Source organism: Hoplias malabaricus, chromosome 7 (assembly GCF_029633855.1).
Source record: "Hoplias malabaricus isolate fHopMal1 chromosome 7, fHopMal1.hap1, whole genome shotgun sequence".
NCBI lineage: Eukaryota > Metazoa > Chordata > Actinopteri > Characiformes > Erythrinidae > Hoplias > Hoplias malabaricus.
The window spans coordinates 25,197,743-25,218,238 of record NC_089806.1 but is presented as its reverse complement, the minus strand read 5'-3'; the positions used below and the strand labels follow the sequence as shown (position 1 = coordinate 25,218,238).

At 39.0% G+C, this 20,496-nt stretch overlaps 1 protein-coding gene across 8 annotated transcripts in view; it reads right to left on the bottom strand.

Annotated features, from left to right (window-relative positions):
- fryl (furry homolog, like) overlaps positions 1–20,496 on the bottom strand; it is a 108,910-nt gene that overhangs the window by 8,757 nt on the left and 79,657 nt on the right. For 7 of the 8 annotated variants that reach the window (XM_066677605.1, XM_066677604.1, XM_066677598.1 and 4 more), the window contains 18 exons: positions 20,322–20,425; positions 19,899–20,081; positions 18,645–18,840; positions 17,913–18,034; positions 17,571–17,758; positions 17,272–17,366; positions 16,518–17,167; positions 15,740–16,008; positions 15,263–15,403; positions 14,613–14,813; positions 13,635–13,796; positions 12,160–12,234; positions 11,889–12,065; positions 9,529–9,729; positions 8,316–8,498; positions 4,728–5,056; positions 688–895; positions 265–414 (listed from right to left, as the gene is read on the bottom strand). In XM_066677605.1, coding sequence (XP_066533702.1) covers positions 265–414; positions 688–895; positions 4,728–5,056; positions 8,316–8,498; positions 9,529–9,729; positions 11,889–12,065; positions 12,160–12,234; positions 13,635–13,796; positions 14,613–14,813; positions 15,263–15,403; positions 15,740–16,008; positions 16,518–17,167; positions 17,272–17,366; positions 17,571–17,758; positions 17,913–18,034; positions 18,645–18,840; positions 19,899–20,081; positions 20,322–20,425 — 3,634 coding nt within the window. The remainder of the gene's footprint in view (positions 1–264; positions 415–687; positions 896–4,727; positions 5,057–8,315; positions 8,499–9,528; positions 9,730–11,888; positions 12,066–12,159; positions 12,235–13,634; positions 13,797–14,612; positions 14,814–15,262; positions 15,404–15,739; positions 16,009–16,517; positions 17,168–17,271; positions 17,367–17,570; positions 17,759–17,912; positions 18,035–18,644; positions 18,841–19,898; positions 20,082–20,321; positions 20,426–20,496) is intronic. The other variant, XM_066677599.1, reaches the window with a different exon arrangement.

The following is a 20,496-nucleotide window of genomic DNA, read 5'->3' as shown; positions in this document are numbered from 1 at the left end:
TTTTATGTATGGCACACATTTGACACTGCATACTGCTTTCATAAACAAGTTTCATAAGCTTACCAATTTAAACAACAGTTTGAAATACATCTAAAAGACACGCACATGCACAATATAAAACAAGTATAGTCAAATTAATAATTCAGGAACAAGGGCCAGATTTATGACAAGCCCTACACTGCAATACTAATCACTAAGAGAAACAGAAATTCATTAACAAATGAATAAGCGCAACAAAATTCAAATGCACAGAGATAAACTCACAGTCTCTGCATCCAGTAGAACCGTAGGGCACTGAGAGCAGTTGGTCATGACCTCCAGAGAGCTGAGGAATTGGTTTCCCATTCGCTGGAGTCCTTCACCAAGAAACCGCACTGAGGCATGCGTTATTGAATCAAATTTCCTCTGAATGTGCTGTACAGGAAAATTTATATTGTGCATTAGTATTGAGATACTGCTATCAATGATCACTGAGCTACCCCTGCTACCCCCACCCACCCTAAAAAATACTTTAGTGATAAAGGAAGTAATTCCTAAATTTCTAGTTTAGCCACAAATTAAGAAAATGTGTCCATTTGCTTAATGTGTTTTAGCTAAACACTTTTGAGAGTCTCAGTGTAAATTATATACAAGTGGTATCAGTTAACACTGGCCTTTAAATAGGCCCGAACATGCATGCTGCTTCACCTGGAAGAGGCGGGAGAACACGTGGAAAGTGTACACAGCACAGGACCCATCCGTGTCGGACAGCATCTGGTTGACATGGTAACGCCAGGCATCTTCCTCGTCGTCATAGACGATGGGCTGGAATGCTGCCAGGATGGCAGAGAGAAAAGGCGAAGGAGGCGGAGAGCCCTGCAGCTCAGGGAAACCATCAGCATCACCTTCGTCTTGACTGCAAAATCAAAACACAGGTAAGATCTCACCACTTGCTCGCACACAATCGTACTGTAAGAAAAAAAGCATGTTCTGTCAGCAAGGATTAAATATTTAATCAGTGTTTCTTTTCAGATTCTGACCTTCCAGTCCCCTAAAAACATTCTCCCTTCTTACTGGCCTTACTATGCCTGCCTCTGCAGTTGTTTTACACTGCAGTGTAGAGTCACTTCAGACATACTGCAGAGGTAAAGCAAAATTACACTCTCTCCCCCTCACTCTCGCACTCACACACACGCACACACACACTTACAGGCCGGAGGGGCCGAAGAGCCTAACGAAACAGACGGAGTAGAAGTATCTAAAGCCTGTGCTGCTAAGCGTCGTGAAGGGCACGGTCTTCATCTTCATCCTCATCCTTTCAAGCAGTCTCCTCTCCTCCTTACATTAAATCTTTTCCTGCTCTACTCTCAATGTCTCTAGCACTCTCCCCCTCTCTCTGCACCCTGACTCTCTGAGCTCAAATTCTCAGTCTCTCCTTTCCACTCACATGGTTTGACCACCTCTCCTATTATTTTTCTCACCCTCTCTCTCTCTCTGTCTCTCTACCCCTCTCCCTCTCTCCCACTCACTGAGAGCAGATATTGCACTGCATTAGCAAAGTGAGTTCATTATTTCCCCACCCCCACTTGGTACACACAAACGCACACGGATGCAGTTCTGGATGTGTCCGTTGAATCCCCACCAAGAAGCGCACCACAGGGAGAGCTGAATCCAGGCCTTCACTTCCTGAGCAGTACACGTGAACATCCGAACACATGCACAAACACGTGTCTGTGATTTAACCCGGAATTTTAGTTGGACTGCTGCCATGTGTTCTGCTAATCAATGACAAAGGGCTCTGCAGCATTCGTGTGTTTGTTCCTTGGGAGAGAAGTTAATTGGCAGTATCTGGCTCAGCAACTTGCTTCAGCATCTTTACTGCAGTCTGGGGACTAATGTCCTCTGGCCCCGATTGGCCCACCTTCAAATGGACTTACAAGCACACAGCTAAAGAGCTAATGCTGGCCAACCCTCAAGGAGACGTCCTGGTCCCAGGACACGAGCCAAACATGAGCTCAGTTATCATTGTAGGAATCTAACTTCTCTAATTAGTCTCACAATAGGGGGTATGCAAGACACATGGAGATGTATAATGGATCTCAGTTTCTCCAACAGTTCAGACAGTGGCTCTTCCTCATTTAAAGGAACAGGTGCTGAAACCAGTTGTTCTGAACAGGGCTGTTTAAAAAGCTTTGTTCAAGAAATACCACAAGAATCACACAAAAAGCATCATTCTTACCCTGATTACAGACATTTAATCAAGACCCCAGGGGGATGGCAATATGTATAGGACATGGGTGCTGTCTGAACAGCTCACAAATGTGTCCATAAACATGTAACTATGTTACTGGACTGTAAAAACAGATACTCTTTAACATGATAACATGCCATTATAGACAGATAATCTTAATCCTTTTTCATTCTACATATGTCACTAAACATTAACAAAAAAATTATATTTTAGCTCGTCAGTTCCTGGCAGTTTATGGGAAGCATATTATTGTCTGTTCATACCTGAACAAAACTGAATAACTGAAGACAGTCAAGTGACTCGTTTATACCAGAAAACTGATCATGAACGGAACGTACAAAATCACATCAATATTATGTTGCACTAGGATCTCATAAATCATCTATGGCCGCTGTTGATCAGGGTGTATCCCAAGGATCTGTTCTTGGGCCTCTCCTCCTCCTCCATTATTTATATTATCATACTTGGTCAGATTATCAGTAATCATGGTCTTAATATTCACTGCCATGTTGAAGATATTCAAATCTACATCAAAACTGCTTTTGTCCAGGCAGTGAGTTGTTGTATTATTGACTTAAAACTCTGGCTGCACACTAACTATCTAAGACTCAATGCTGATAAAACAGAAGTTTTACTAGTTGGAGCCAAATCACCACTTTGTTTCTCATTTCTCTGTTGACATTGATGGTGCAGCTATCAAGCCAGTCCAGGATGTTAAAACCTTGCTGTCTTGTTGATCCCACACTCTCCTTTGAGTCTCAAGTCTGTCACTAAAACTGCCCCCCACCTCCCAATGTGCATTACATTGAACATGCTTAGTGATGCTGACTCTAAAATGTTGATCAATACCTTCATCTTCTCTTGAATCAATTACTGTAACTCCTTTTTTTATGGCCTTCCATAAATTAACTGTCTCCAGTACATCCAAAACTCTGCGGCTAGAGTTCTTAAGTCTACCAAGCTCACTTCACATATTACACATGTCCTCCAGCAACTGAACTGGCTCCCTGTCATTTCTCAGATAAAATATAAAATTCTCCTTTAACCTAAAACTTTACATGGCCTAACCTAAGCTTTACATGGCTTGGCTCCTGTTCATCTTTCTGATCTTATTCTTCTTTACCATCCCTATTGCATACTTAGATCTACCAACACTGGACTTCTTACTGTCCTTCATATCAGACATTCAACCATGGGTGGCAGATCCTTTAGTGCAGCTGCTCCCAGTCTTTGGAACACTTTGCCTCAATCTCTTCGTCTCTGTTCGTCACTGCCTTCCTTTAAATCTCTGCTTAAAACTTTCCCCTCCTCTTAATCCTTGATTATTTATTAGTTTTTTTTTTTTAACACTCTGTAAAGTGTCCTTGAGTTTGTGAAAGGCGCAATATAAATTTAACTTTTTACTATTTTATTATTATTAACTCTACTAAAAGCAAAACCCCTTCATATTTTATTGACTATAATAATATATGTGATAAAGGAACAGAGCATTGCTAAAAACCAGACATTTAAATACTTGTATTCCTATATAAAAGATCTGATTTAAACAGCAATGCTCTATGTAATGCAGATAACAAAGATATAAGTGAAATATTGAGAACCCCCTTGCTCTCTGGTGTTCTGGTTTACAAATCCAGAGATTTTGCCCGTTTTCTGTAACCTTCCAGTAAAGTTAAACACAAAGTTGTGCAAATTAACTCATAAAAACATCAACGGTCAGATGTCTCCAGTGTGTTGGTGTATATGGACAGACAAGACTTTCAGTTTTGTAAAACAAAGAGTTGAAAATGAAAGGCTGATAAGTCACGAATAAGTTTCCACACATGAAAAATAGATTATGATAAATTACCTTAACTTTCAACACATTCTTGGTGCATCCAGTAAAACACTAATATTAAGCCGCTGTAATGAACACAACTGAAAGGGCACAAGGCAAAGTATGTCACAATTCTGTTCTCAATCCACAGGCTTACTGTCGAACACCTAAGCCTTTCTGGTCACCCGTCAACAACCTCATCAAACTTCATTTAAGTGCACACTTCAAGAAAGGCCTTTGGGCAAAATCTGGGATAGGTGAAAAACAGCAGACAGAAAAACCTGAATCCGAGATTTTGGCCGGATGCATTTCTTTTGGTCCTGAAAAAAGGACATACAATCACCCTAGGAAAGGGGTATAATACATACCCTTTTAAACCATAAAAGCAATTTTTAAACCCTAATTGTGTGTAATGTGTCAAGAGAAAATGGGGCAAATGTGATATTTTTTGTATGGTTTCTAATACACCTGCTTGGATTAAGAATCTTGGTCATCTGGATTCAGTGTTATAATGGTTATAATGTTATGGTTATATATTAAATGCAACACCTCACATAACATAAGTTGAATGCTTTACGAGTGACATTTCATCTTGCTATATAGGTCCCATCGTGATCTGTGAAATGTGTTTTTATTTATAGTTTTATATATTGCAAAACAAGCCCCGTGTCTTTGACCCACCTTGACATGCCAGAGAAGTCTGCCTCTTCTTCCTCACACCTTTCATCAAGCTCCTTCAGTGCCAGAGTCACATCCTCTTCACACACAGAGTCAGGGGCACTGTCAGGTGCAGTCGGGGGAAGCACAGTCTCTTCTTCACAAAGTGACCCCGGTGGGCTGTCCACAGCTGGTGGTGGAGGGGGTGCCGGGTCCAGGTCGTCAGGAGGGTCTGGGCAGTCCGGCAGGTCACAAAGATCATGGCGGTCTGAGGGCAGAGGAGGGGCACTACAGAAACCAGTGTCTTCACTCACACTGCTGCTAAGCTCGTCTGCCGCTGTCACACTTGTGTCCTGTAGAGAAGAGTGCATGACAAACTGAAGTAGCACAAACTGGCAGTTGGACTGGTTTTGTCAAAGCAGGCTTTTTTTCATTGGATTTTCTAAAACCAAATTCTTTGGTTCTGCCTGTCAAATTATGTCTTCTTTAATTACGCAATGAAAATTATTTTACCTAATTCTATTTAGAATATATTACAGTCAAAATGGCTGCACGAGCATGTGTGTGTGTATGTGTGTGTGTGTGTGAGGATTATAGAGCTGTGTTTTTTAATCAAAAAAGTGTTTTCCATAAACATTCATACTAGTATTGTTTCTATAACTGACTATATTTCATTTGTTGACAAATGAAAAAAAAATTTTGTCTGTCAAAAAAATTACATTACATTGACGTATCATACAGGTGTAAGAACATTTCCTCAATCATTTTTGCTGACCTGAAAATTTACAGATTATTATGCTGATTATGCAGTACCACTGTAAAACTTGTGCGTGTGTGATTATATAAAAATGGCTGTCACTTAGCATGTAGAGATATGGCTCAAGAAAGCTGTTCTTTAGTGAACAAATTTTCACTCTGCTTATGGCAATTCTAATGCTGTATCAGTACTCTCCAGAGAGCTGTTTCAGTCTACGGCTAGAGAAATTCCATTGTGAGACAAATTTAGGCCAATTAGCTAGAGGTCAGATAGTGAACGCCACCAAGACACATTTAAAATGGCAATTCACAAAATGGGCTTTCCATTCCAGAAACACTATGGCTACCAAGCATAAGAAATCTATAAATGGAGATGCACAGTTGATTTACCACTATGTATTAATGATGCAAATGTGACCTCAAGACCACTGTCACCACAAAAATGGTACATGTTGCCAGTGACACATGATGGACAAGAAATTAATTATATTAATACAAACATCTGAAATGCAAAGGGTTCTATGAGCCCAAAAACAAGAACAATTTTTACTTTTAAACAACTACCGTGTTTCCCCGAAAGTAAGACAGTGTCATACATTCTTTTTACCCCCAAAAGTCCCACTATGTCTTACTTTCGGGGTATGTCTTATATTGGTAAAAAAATGTCGATTTTTGTTTTAACCATAAAATTAACATTTATTAACAACCTGAACAGTATGGTATTCACCATAAAACAGTTTTATAAAAGCAAGTGCCAAGAATGTCTTGTTACAACCATATCATGACGGTATTTCCATGTATAACATGTAAAACAATGAAAAACGGTAAGAACGAACAGTTTGAATATGTTATACTGGAAGATAAAACAGATTTATTCCATGACAACCATGGCCATGCCAATCAGAGCGGCCACCAGCGGCTGCACATGAGGGCACTGAGGACCACGGACAACATTACTGCTGCTCCCGCGGCCTCCACATCCCTCCGCTCATTCCGCTCCAGATCCGTCCGCATCCCGCTCTAACCGTCCGCATCCCGCAGTTAATGCAGCAAAAGGTACCGGTACTATGGCTTATATTTTTCCAACGTACAGTTTACTATGTCTTACTTTCGGGGTACGTCTTACATTAGCCGACCCCCCTAAAACCCACACTGCGTCTTACTATCGGGGGTGTCTTACTATCGGGGAAACACGGTATTAATAAATGTATTCAGAAGTTGGAATAATTTGAAAACCCTTAATTTAAATTAAAGAATATGATTTAAACTCAAAAATGAGTTATATAGCCATATCAGTAGAGCCAATATTCATTTCTAAAACTAAAACAGAGTGAAGAAATGACTAATCGGCTTTCTGTCTAGTTACACAAAGTGAATAATAACATTAATTTTCCTTAGGTAACATTTTCTCTTAGACTTTAATGATTTATTTAAAGTATCTTTCAAAGATTGCAGGGGATGACCTGAAAGTAGAGGGAAGAAAAAAAAACGTTTATACGTGTAAATGAAAGGGGGCAGAATTCTGACATTTTCCTATGTCTTTCCCTACTTAAGAGTCTAGTGCGTCAACATAGAGGATGGTGGCAAGCAGCCAAATCAGGGGCAGAATTACAGAAAGCTTTTAGGGGGAATAGCTATGGAGGAGGAGGAGTTGATGAGTAGGAGTACTGATGGTTTTATCTGGACTCATTACACTAAGAGCTGGGGGAATGACAAGAGAAGATGCCCTTGGATTGACATTGAGGTCGGACTACACTGAGCTGGACTTGGCTGGACCGTATATTTAGAGAAGAGAATCATTCATATTTATTACAATGAGCAAGGAAGTGGAGGGTCATTTTACAGCAAAAAGTACAAAGTAACATCCGTGCTTCCACTTTCAATGAGACACAAAGATGCAGTTTGTTAAGATATAGATTAACTTTAAGCTGTAAATGAAACATGTTCAACTTTACAGAAATATTCCCAGAATACCCAAGTATAATCACCACACTGATATTCTCAGACCGAAAAGCAGATCCCAGTTGTTGAATATGTTAAAGTTTTAAATCTATTTATTTTGCTAGCTTGGTTCAACATTGTTCCTTGTTAAATTTCCTTCCCTGTAGTCATTCGTGCAAACCTGCTGAAAAAGGATGGTCAATAGGTTCCACACTGAACGCAAAAATTGATAGACGGAAGCCCTTTAACCAGTTTAAGTTAAATATACACTATGTTAGTAACCTGAAATACATAGCAATGCAAAGCTTGTTAGTATTACTAGTGTGACCTCAGGCTCTACCTGACTTTGTACAGTGTAAAGCTTTACCAAATACTTACTCTGTGTTTGCTGATCCATGATAAGCTATGAAGTGTCTTCAAGGGGAATTTTAGAGAGGCAACATCTGTTTTTTTGTTTTCTTTTTCCTCTTTTTTTTTCACTCCTCCCTCAGTTCCAATCTGATGTTTTTAGCACAGCAGGCCTGAGGTGTATGCCATCACAGACAGCAATCTTTCACCAAATCACCCAACAACCTTATAAGCAAGCCCCGGACATGCAGCAATTAATTTTTGACTAATTGCAATGATAAGAAAACAAAAATTTTCAAAAGCATGATTATGAAAACATATGACTCCTTAAGCCAGCTGACAGGGAATGGTGCGCCACAGGGTTCAATATTAAGACCACTGCTTTCCTAACACCATGATAGTCCCTGACAGCAAGTTTTAGGAGAGTCAAAGATGCTAAACAGCATTTGACCAGAACTGTAAGATTAAGCAAAATCAGCTACACACCAGCAAAAGAGTGCAGAATAAAAGAAACAGCTAGACAGCACCCGTACACCAGAATTTATTCAGACTCCCAATTGATCCCACCTCAGGCAGCTGGCTGATATTGCTGTCAGAATGCGTAGTCTCATGGACAGGGCTCTCTGGTCGAGGCAGTGGTAGGGTGGGTGTGGTCTCTTCAGTTAATACACTACTGGAAGACTCCTGGGATTGCTGTAGAGAATCCATGTGATTGGATGTAGCGTCATCGGTGGCAGAGTCACTGTTGAGCTGTGCGAATTCAGAAATAAACAAAAAGGCAGCTTTTAAAAACCAGTCCTGATAAAAAGTGGGGAAAAAAACAAAACAAAAACTCTATTCTTTGTTGAACTGCTAAACTCCACTAGTAATTATACATAAAGTTAGACTGAATGCAAACTTATTGTCAGACATTATAAGCTTGATTCTTAAAATCTTTACGTAGCTTTCATTGCAAATGTTACTTGAGAACAAGCATTTAAAACATAGTCTCTTGTTTTTCCACCTAAAATATTGAATTCACTATTCAACATGCTGCATGCTAGCAAAGTAAATGTCCAGCCTGTCTTGGTCAGAAACAATTAATTACCAGAAGAGATAATACAATCTCACTCATACAGAGCGAAACAAAGGAGTAGGAAAAAGGAGAGAAAATAAGCTTCTATATCAAAGCACTGAGCTGGATTTTTAGTGATTCAGCATGCTTTCTTAACTCCACTGATATAAGCCCTGCTAGTTTATCATAGCAAGCAGATGTGGGTTAGCGCATTTCTATCATAGGCTTGGATATTAAATGTAACTATATAAACATGCAGTTAAAATTGCTGTACATTTTTATGGAACAGGAATCATGCTGTTAAGTGCTTATATTTTTCGCAAATCTATTTAGTTAGGAAACATGTTAAAGCATGTATTCAAATGTTTCCAGCTAAATAAGCCACCAACAAAAAAGGGGGAAACAAGTACTGGGTCCCAGAGCACTACTTACCAGCAAACAGCAAAGAACAAATGTAGGTAATTAAAATAAAAAGGAGCAGCAGGTATGTGAGAACAGACTGAAAAAAAAAAAAAATTACTGGGAAGGCTGAAGGTGGGCGGAAAGATTGGCTGGGCAGCAGGGTACTGGTCTGAAGATGATTGGGGTTGCAGGTTACAGGTAAAAGCAAGCGTCTAACCACCCCTAGGTGGGACGTGGCAGCATCTAAGCCCAGCTTGGCGCACAGACACACCATGCTGGTGCCCCATGTGGGGAGGGGGCCTGAGACAGATGGGGGGGACTTACGAGGTTGGAGCGGGTGAGAATCTGGCTAGCGCTCAATACCTCCTCCTCAGACGACTCATCCGTGTCCTCTTGGTTGGTAAGGTTGAGACTTGGCGTGCTGCCTGTATACTGGCACTCCTGCAAAGACGGTGTGTCTCCTTTGTCCATGCTGTCCAGGGAACGTCGACGTACACCCCAGTTGAAGTTGTCCATGCTCTCCCCCTGAAGGTTGTTAGAGGAACATCAGCCAGAGAAACACATCATTTTAAGTACCAAACAAACATATGTAAGGCAAAGATTTGTAAAAAATAAAAATAAAAAAAAAAATATATATATATAAAAAAAATATATATATATATATATAAAAAAAAAAAAACCTTCCAATGACAAAAAGACAAACCCCAGACAAAAAACATTTTTTCAAATAAAATCAACAGAGCACAGAAAACCTAATCCATGGGTGTCACATAACTTCACTGTGAATAGCAGCAGCCATTTTGAGATCTTACCAATTACTCAAACACAAATAAAAACTGTTAAATGTAAAAATGTTAAACTGATTGTTTCTTTTATCAGCTATAGTTTTCATCTAGATGTTAAAAGGAACCCTGACCCATTTATCATTTTCAGTTTTAAAAACAGAATCATGATTTGTCCATGTTATTCACTAGAGTGTTTGAGTGTTTCCTTAATAGCACCACACTCCTTATATAGTGCACTTTACAGATATTAGACTACAATTGACAAGGACGTTTGGAGCTTATAGCTGCATAAAAATTGGTTTACAATCCAACACACAACATGAGTGCAGAAACTGCTATTTTATGATGCAGGGTTAGCATGATTCAATTATTTATGCAGTAAACAAGGTGAAAAGAATGATAAAGTAACACAAGATCTTTTTTTTTTTTTTGTCTCTTACACCCCGAAACACAAGTTTTTTTAATGCTGTAAGTGACCCTCCAGCATAGTGGGAGGAGCTGGGTATGAGTCAATTATATTAATATATTGTTTTTTTCATCTGTTTAAATTAAATAAATAAATAAATAAAATCATGTGACTATAACCCATAGAAAGGTAGAGGACACATGCAACTATCAAGAGACACTGCACAGAATACTGACAAAAAGGAAACACAATATGTTTCGCAATATTCACACAAAATTTTCACAAAATATACACAACAGTCTGATTTTATTAAAATGTAAAATAATTAGATACACTCATGGTAAATGTTTTCTGGCCAGTTTGTTATTCCCACTGGCATCTGTCTTATGCCATCTATTTCTAACATATTTCACTCAGTCAGTCCAATATGTCTTGTTGCATAAAGGCAGTTACATGCTTTTGCTATTCAAGAAAGGTTGAGAAAACCCTTACATCAGAGCTGGTGAAAATAGTGAAGTATTTAGATATCATTTATCAATCATCTCTAGGTAGAAAATCTAGGTTTAATACAGTAATGCTGTTTACATGACCATATCATGACTAGTCATCTAAGACTAATACCAAACCATGTGTACATGTTCAAGTGCCTCTTTCTTCCTGACTGACACCTTTGATGACAAGCCATTTGATTGGTTAGCTTATGTGAATGGAGGACTGACAATGAGCTTTAAAAGAGGTGAAAAACTGAAATGCTTACAAATCACTAAGGATCTTAACATGCTATATATGTGCCACATAGGTAGGACATTTATTTCTGTCTGTTAATTACATGTTGGATACCCTAGAAACAGCAGTGGTGTTTTTGTAGCCTTGTTTTTTGGGTGAAAAATGTCTCAGATCAATACAGGGATCAAACACTATAACCCAGGGCTCAACACAGTTACTTACCTGCAACTCCTGAACGCAAGAAAAGAGTAAAGATAACAGTAGGGTTAGAGAGTTCAGACAGATGAACATGATGCCCATGACTATATACAGCTAACAAGGAATTCAATGTTAGTACACAAATACTTCTCTCGATCTCCAATGCAAATCGTCGCTGTCCAATAAAAAACATACCTCCCAAAACAGTAACTTTACAAGTGAAGGAAAAAACCTTCCTGAGATTTTATGCCAAGTAAATTTAGAGCATTTCTATTGGTCCATTCATCATGTAGTAAAATAAAAATGGAGATACATGCTTTTAATTGGACAGCGACAAAATACATTCCGACCAGGAAGAGAATTTAAGTCTATAAAAACCCTAATATGAGTCAATTTGTTGTATGGGGAAAAATAAGTAAATAAAAATAGGTACAGCATACTGAGTGTCGAATGATGCTAAATATAACTAAACCACAGATATGACAACCAATTTACATTAATATTTTAAAAGGACTATTATGTTAACAAATGATGTATCCCCAGAGCATCACTAGCAGATTAGTCCTCACCTCTGCATCCTCCAGTTCAACGTCCAAGAAGTCAAAATCTTTGAACACGCCAAACTGCTGCTCACTTCCTGCATCCTCTGCCTGCGCCTCCTCCTCACGGGTCACTTCCTCTACAGTAGGGATCAAGCTGTTCTGTTGGTCACCTGAGTCCAGGTCCTCATTTGAGGAGAACACCACCTACAGGAAATCAAAAAAATTAGTAGTAACAAAACACCCTTGTGAAAAAATGGCCACAAATGTAGACAAATTTAGACATAATGTTACCACTTACTGAAGGGTTTTTAGGCAGGCCAGTTTCTGGACCACACAGAGAAAGGACATTCATCAACTTTTCTCGTGTTCTCCTCTGGAATCAAAGCAACAACTAAGTAATTGTGAAACACAAGAGAAATTTGGCAATGTCCTACTGAAAACAAGGCTTTTAACCAAGTAAAACAAAAACAAATGCACAGATTCCAATAGCAAGTTACTAAAACAATACTACTGTCCAGAGAATTGAGCTGCATGGTGCAATTACTGCAATTTGAAATGAGGCACTTTATGAAGTAATCAATATTTTATCATTTCCGGACTGCCTACCTGGTCGGCCTCGAAGAAGCATTTGCGCTTACTGGCTGACTGACTGACACCTAATGTTGAAATGCACATGCGTGAGTTGGAACTGTTAATTCTGTCGTATTTCACAGACAGAACAGAGTAAATTACATCTGCACAGCTTTGTGTTTAACTTTACATGAAAAACTGAAAAAATCTTGGGATTATTAAAGCCATTAACACCAAAGCAAGAGTGATTATTAACACCAGAGCAAGGTGTTATTCAAAATAAATGGGGATGTGAATTAGTTGCAGCGTCATTTTATCAGTTGGAACCCAGTAGAAATGTAAGTCAGTAATAAATATCTAGTTCCCAGTGTTGCTCTGTTTCTTTATCAAGTATAGATTACTTGGTTGATAAAATGTTAAGGTGCTTGGTTTTAGGAATGTTCAAAAATTTAAAAATGCTATCTTGTTGCTTTCTGGGAAACAATCTGCTTTAATGTCATCTCAACGAAGTGCTTCAGTTTTGTAGCTTTGTATGAACAGAAAATAACAGGCTTCCCATGATCATACACACACTGTCAGTAACTGACCCAATAAACTATTTTTATAGTTTGTTATTACTGTAAATAAAGACATTGATATGAAGCACCAATGCTTCTCCAGACCTTCCAATGACAAGGGTATGGCATTTTGGGCTTTCCTGTTTTTGAAATGCCAGAAACACCTCTGGGACAATGGCTAGATTGCTAATGGCGATCTGGCTAAACTAGGCTTGTCTAGTTTCTCTATTTTTCTTGTTTTACTTAAAAGGGAAATTGTTTAAATGTGACAATGTTCCATTTATAACATTGGTTTAGAATCTATGAATGTTTAAATGTTTAAAATCCAGACCAATTTAAGAAAACAAAAATATCAGTTGTTTATATAATTGTATGAAATAACAATAAAACAATTTCTATTGAAGAGAAAACAAACAAATACCAATTTAACTGCAATAACAGTATTTTTGTTTTAATACCGAAGTACATTTAAAATTATTTTTAAAATGAAATTGACAGAAAACATTCTTTATTCATGTAATATTTTACTTTTTAATAAGTCTCTGTATATTTATCCTTCAAATATTGTGCCATCTACGTTACATGCTTTTTAATTTGTATATAAAATTATTGTTTGCATTCACATAATCAATAAGCTGGACTGTACCTGAGAGAGCTGAGGTCTCTTCCAGCTGACTGGTACCAGACCATTTGAATTTGACCCAGATGATGTTGAAGATGTACTCCTTGTCACAGCAATGACCTGTGGTTTTCCATTACGACCTGCTGCATTGCTCTGGTCTCCATACTTATGCCCTATGATAGGTGTCTGAGAAGTCATAAGTCAAAGACAAGCTAATTAGTCAGAAGAACGGCACCTGTGACAGGAACTGGTCAACAATACCACAAATATCAAACAACACAGAACCTTTCTAACCCTGACTAAACAGCGCTGTTCAGAATAACTGGTATGAACACTTGTTACCTGAAATGAGCCACAACTGATTTCAGGGTGACTACCCAGGAGCAAGGAGCGAGTGAATAAATATATTGCTATACAAATAAATTCAACTTGACTTTGACAAACAGTTATACATACAACAGAAATACATACATTTACAAAAATCAATATAGAAAAAAAACACATGTAAGTTCTTCTAAGGCCATTAGCACATGTGGCATTGAACAAATAACCAAGCAAATCTGAATTTGAAAACACAAACAATCCTAATTAAAAAACATTCCTCACTCCGGAGGCAAAATTGTTCCACTGCGCAACTTATGATCACTTTATTCAAAGTGCTCCACTTGTCCAAATGACACTGCTGCGCAACATCAAGAGATTAATCAGGGGGCAAAACATTTAATTTCAATGGTTAATAACCCAGCTTTACATTTCTCAAAGACCCTGTTAACATTTCTAATATTTATATAAACAAATAAATAAATAACCCCCCCCCCTTCTCTCATTTTCCAGTTGTTCCATTGCTGGAGAACTCTAAATTTCCAGATTTTCCAGGATTGTTAATTAAACATTTTAATTATTGTAAGAGTAAACCAATATTTTCTTGTGCCCCTGAACACCCATAGCCCTCTCAAAGAAAGAAAGAAACAAACAAAAAGCAAGTAGAAGAAAAGCATGTACCTCTGAGATGTCAAAGTGGAAGTCCAGGGTTTTTCCTGGCAGCTCTTTGGAGGAATTGTTAAAGATGCGAGTGAAGGCGATTTCGGGGGAGCCTGATGATTCGGCACTGTAGGAACGCTGCATTTCGTCAGGCACCACCAAACTTGCTGAGCGAGACACCACCAGCTTCAGAATGTTCTGGGCCTCCTTCCAGTATGGGCTCTGGATTAAGACATGGATACACAGGCAGACACTGAAGTTCTAAAAACTGTTTATAGAAAGGCTGAACCAGAATGTAAACATAGTGAAAGGAGGGATATACGGGGATCCCACTCAAACACATGTTCAAGCCATATGCGGGTCAAGGGCAAGTCTATCCAATGGGAATGTGGTCATGTAGTATATCAAAAAAATAAAAGGGTGTCCTGCGACTTCTGACTCACCCTGACACACAAAAGTCCTTGCTAGCTAACACTTAGAGCACTTCCTTTCAAAAAGCACAAGTGTAACCCCTCTGTACAACTTGAAACATATACATGGTAAGAAGGCTGGAAGGGGTGGGGGTGGGGTCTATGATTACTGCAAAAGCTATGATGACTTAAAACAAAAAGCCTTTATAAAGAAAAGACACCCACTGAGAAAAATTCCAAGGGATGTTTCTGAGCACCTACCTGTACATATTTGCCTATGATCTTCATAATCTCTAGGTTGAACTGCTTGACAGGTGCAGCTGACAGGTCTATGTGACTCAGAAGGCTGTAGATGATCTGCAGCAGAGACTGTTGCATGCTGGGAAGCCCCTTTTCCAGTAACTAAAGGTGAATGTTGAAAGGAGAAAAAGTATTGTACACTATTAAAGAGAGATGCATATCTGGCCTGTGACAAATCATTAATTCTTCCCTTCCCTTGATGTTCGCAATTGCAACATGAACAATAAGATAAACAATGTTGTTCTCGTCACGTCTGTGGTTTTATTCTGCTGATTGGTATCTTTCATTTTTTACCCAACATTTTATTTGCATTAACAGGAGTATAGAAATGATTTTTCTATTTGATTTAAAAAAAATAAATAAATAAAAAATTCTGTTTCAAATACAGTTAAGAATTAATTAAAAAAATAATAATTCTTCATTAGTTCTTTAACTCACCTCAGCCAGGTAAGTGACGAGGTTAAAGGTGATTTCCGCAAAAGCATCATGCAAGTAACGGCAAACAACATTGATCCAATTTGTGCTGTCTCTTGAGTAGCTGTGTGTGGAATATAGGCTCATCATGTGGGCAAGGTTTGCCAGTTTGGCAGACTTCTCCTCAGCACACACCTTAGCAATGCGGTCTGCAGTTTCTTTGCAGAAAACTGTGGGGCTGTCAAAGTGCAGAATCAAATGAGGCAACAGGCATAGGATGTTCAAAGGAAAACCTGGAAGGAAGAAGAGGAGAAAACTGTCATTAGTATATTGCAGTGGTACTCAATAAGTGGAAAGTGATATAGGTCAAGACCTGTGGACTAGATGTAATTTATTATGGACCAGTTACAACAAAACACTGGAGAGGGGAAAAGAGAAGAAAAAAATACATTGTGCCTTCAAAATTGTCTCTGTTGGAAAATAAAAACAGTAAAATCTGCTTATTAAAGGATAAAAGAACTCACTATATGGTTTCTTTGGACATTTATGTGAAAATTTGGTGAGAGGAACTCTAAGATTAATATTGGAATAACCCTGACATTTAGAAAATGTACAGAAAAGGAAACATTTTCACTTTACCCTTAACTTATTAATATATACATTTTTAAGCAAGTGCTTAAGGTGTTTGGTGCTAAACTGGCACCTTTAAGCTTCCATTACCTGCCAGCAACAGCAAACAAAAAAAAGAAACAAACATCAGACACCAAAAACCAATGCAATGCATCTTAAATTGTGCACTGACCTGCCACCTGGGAAGGGTCTACAAGTGTGTGTCTGGAAACACTGATAAGCTTGCTGAGAAGGTGGATGGTGAGTTCCTGTGTGGCAGCTGAGGTAAAGCCCTTTAGGAAGAGCTGCAGCAGTCCAGGGAAGTTGTACCAGCGAAGCTTGGCCTGCACCTTCTCCAGTCGCTCTCTGCTGTCGGCCTTCTCCAGAGGCAGATGAGCCAGCAGCCGGTTCAGTAGCCGCAGTGCCAGCAGGTATTCAAACTCATAGTCCGATTCCAGCAGTGAAGCTGCGATCCAGAACACTGTGGCCATCAGGTTGGTGGGGTCTGCTGGTGGTCCCACATCTCCAAAACCAGGTCCAACTCCAATCATACTTCCTCCGCCTCCTCCTCCCCCTCCTGGCACTGCGCCCTCCCGCAGGGATGATAAGCTTCGTGTTCGAGCCAGGTTACCATGGCTACCACCCAGGCGGTCAGCCACATCAAGGGTGTTGCTGCGGCGGCGGTCACCCTTGCACTCGCCCATAAGGCTGGCACGGAGGGAATTGCTGCGTGCATGGCTGTAGTGTATGTGAAACAGGCCGCAGCTGTTCAGGTTCAACTGTCCTGTGCTCTTCCTGTTATTGGCAAACTTTGTTCCCAGCAGTGGATCATGAGAGGAGGCCCTGAAAGAAATTTTTATTTTGCTGTTTTGGTCTGGACAGATCATATTACATTTAAAATAAATAACATAGGTCTATGTGTATGTCACTGAAAAATTCTTACTTACTGTGACAGAGCAGTGAGCAGGTCATAGTTCTTCATGTTATCTGCCAAAGTATCAATACCAGCCTCCAGAGTCAACAGCAACTCTATCACAAATCCCTGGAAAAAAAGGACAGTGAGTGAACAATTAGTTGCCTAGAGAACATGTAACACCTTGACTAATCCTAACAAATTAACTAACACTAATGCACATGCATCGCAGTGATAGAAAACTCACGTCATACACCACCTTTGCCACCACACAGTCTCCTTTAATTTAACAGACAGGTCTGTTATCTGTGTCATTTTCAGTGCTGGTCTCACCTGTGCCTCCTCTCCTGGGTCTCCCACAGTCTCCACAAGCCGAGAAAGCAGATCTGACAGGGTGGATGCTGTGAGTGGCTGTTTCAAAGCCCGGAAAATCTGGAAAGAACGGCCAGCATAGTGCCTCGAGGAGCAAGACAGAGCTGTCTGCAGGGCTACCTCACTCAACAATTGCTCCAGTTGGAATCCTGTGGAAAAAGACAGAATATTGATGAGCTATAATGATTAATCCACAAGCATTGTTGCTCTCTAAACAGTGCACATTTTATTCTCCAAACTTTTACTGTTAATAGAAGAAACTGCAAAAAAAGAATAAGATTAAAATAATAAAAGGGAACAAACCTGACGGGGTCTGTTTGAAGACCGTGACCACATGTCTGAGGAAGACACTGAGCTGCTCTGCACTCTTGATGTTGGGATTCTTGGGAGACATGTCCTCATGGTTCCACAGTGGACCTCGTTTTCTGTGAGGCAGACAATAAGAAAATAGGTGAAAACCAGGAAGGGAATCACTATGACAAATGCAAGGCAACACACAAAACGAGGAGGAAAAAAAGCATGTAATAGATGACCATCATCTTTGAAGGCACTCTTAACTACACACAATAAACCTGGCACACACATGCAATTCAACAATACCCTCTCCGGTTAGACAGAGCTGCGGACACAAGACAACATACAAAGCCTCAGCACAGACAAACTGTTGTGACATAGCAATTCTACCATAATTCTACTATAATCTTAAGGGAATAATACTCAGTCAACAGACTGACATCTGTTGTGGAAATTTTTACTAATGTAGGAAAAAACTATTCTGATGCTTTTTTTTTTTTTTTTTTTTAAGAAATTGGGTTCTGATTTAGAAGAGTCTAATAATCATTGTGAATGCTTACATTCAACATAAAAAAAAGAGGAAAATGTAACCATAATAGTGGCATAGTGATCGTATTTGCTCTTGTCTTAGGAAATAATCTCTTGTTTTAGGAAATTATCATATTAGCCTTAAAAATAAATAAATAAATAAATAAAAAAACTGTGTCACATGTAAAGAGTGACATATCTGCAGAAACTAACCTTGAGCTTATAAACTCAATTAGGTTTTTAACTTTTTCATCCTGTTCAGCAGAAAGGTCCACTTCATTGAGTAGTGTCGGGGGCAGGTGGGGCAGGGCTGTGCCTCCCAGGCTGATACTGGAGGAGGTGGAGCTTGAACTCAAACCAGAGTCTGTCATTGGGGATGGTTGGTAATCTGGAACCAGCTCTGTTACACCTGAAGAGGAGCAAGAAAGGGAAGATGAAAACAGAAATTAAATAACACAGACACATTAAAAAGTTATTTAAATACATTTTCCTGGTTCTCTGGTTACATATTTTAATACTTTAAAGCCTGACACATTAAATAATAATAGAATAAAACAGATTTTTTGGAAAAATCACACATTTTGTGGCCCTTTAACTAAAAATGCTGTTCATTTATCAATATTGGATCATATCATTTCTGAATGCATCATATTTAGGCATTTAACAATATTTTGATTAAACAATCAATATCAAATGTCTTTGTTCTTCAGAACTTTTCAGGAAAACATAACATTGAGCCGATGAGAAACACTGCTCCAGAGGTCCTTGACCTCTGTTCTTCATTCTGACCTTTTTACATTTCATATACTAGTGGTAATAAAAACACCCAAACCACAAAGGCTCTTTTTTTGTAGATCTGCACAACCATGTTTCCAGATTTAGAAGAACTACAGTTGTTTCTGTTACTGTCTGAACCCTGGCTTGAAGTATGAGGTCATTCAACAGACCTCCCACACTCACCTGTATCATCATCTTCCATTGAATCTGTCTCACAAAATCTATGTCGACAATTGAGCCAACACTTTTTGCACACAAAGACTTTAGGAAAACTAAAAATACATTTTTCTTTCATAATAGTACTTTGCAAAATTGTCTAAATGTGTTCTGCTGCTGTATTGAGCATTTGACAGGAAGAATACACTACATCTAGGAAACAGAACAAAAATGCTTAGTTGTACTATAAGTAACATCATACAAATCATAACTGGAATTGCTCCAGTTTGGCAAAAAATTAGCCTTTAAAATTTCTCCTGTGTTTTCATGATGATAGCAACAATTCTGTAATGGGTTGGTAAATGCATGTAAATGCTTCCACTTCATTCACAGTTCAGTAGAGAACTCAGAACACTTGCCTCAAAAGGATGGACGTTTTTTCCGGTATTTCTCTTAATTAGATGATGAAAGAGCCACCTCTAAAGATCATGTATCATATTTGATACATTTGGCTTTATAGGGTTAAGGACAAACCTGTGAGATTGAACTCCTGTGGAATGGGTTTAACCGTCAAAACTCTAGGTTCGTGGAACTCCCGGTTCCGCAGCAAGACAGATGCCAGTGATTGGATGCTGCTGTTTGTTCCCTGAACAACCAATAGGTGGAGCAGCAGGCGCTTGCAATGCTCATAGACCTCTGGGTGCTGGTGGTCAAATCCTGCAGAGCAAAGCAAACTTATTAACATCCAAGCATAGAGGTACAGAAACAAGATAAATAATTTTTGTACATATATGTATGTTTTTGGACTTTGAAGTACTTTGTCATGACATCACTAAAGGATTTCAGTAGAAAAAAGGTCAGATTACCATTCTAGAACTGCAATCAATAAACTGCATTTAAAGCAGGGGTTGTGAGTCCTTTCTAACAGCATGAATCTGCAGCAACAAAAGTTTTTACCAATGAAGATGGCATGCAAAAGTAGATGCAGGTAGGAGCTCCATTCAACTTTGACTCCATGGTCCACTATAAGGTCAGTCAGTAGGATGACAGCAATATTACACCTATAGAGAGGGTTAGTAAGGAAGATAAATACAGACTGAAGGGAGTAACTTCTTAACATGGCATATAGCAA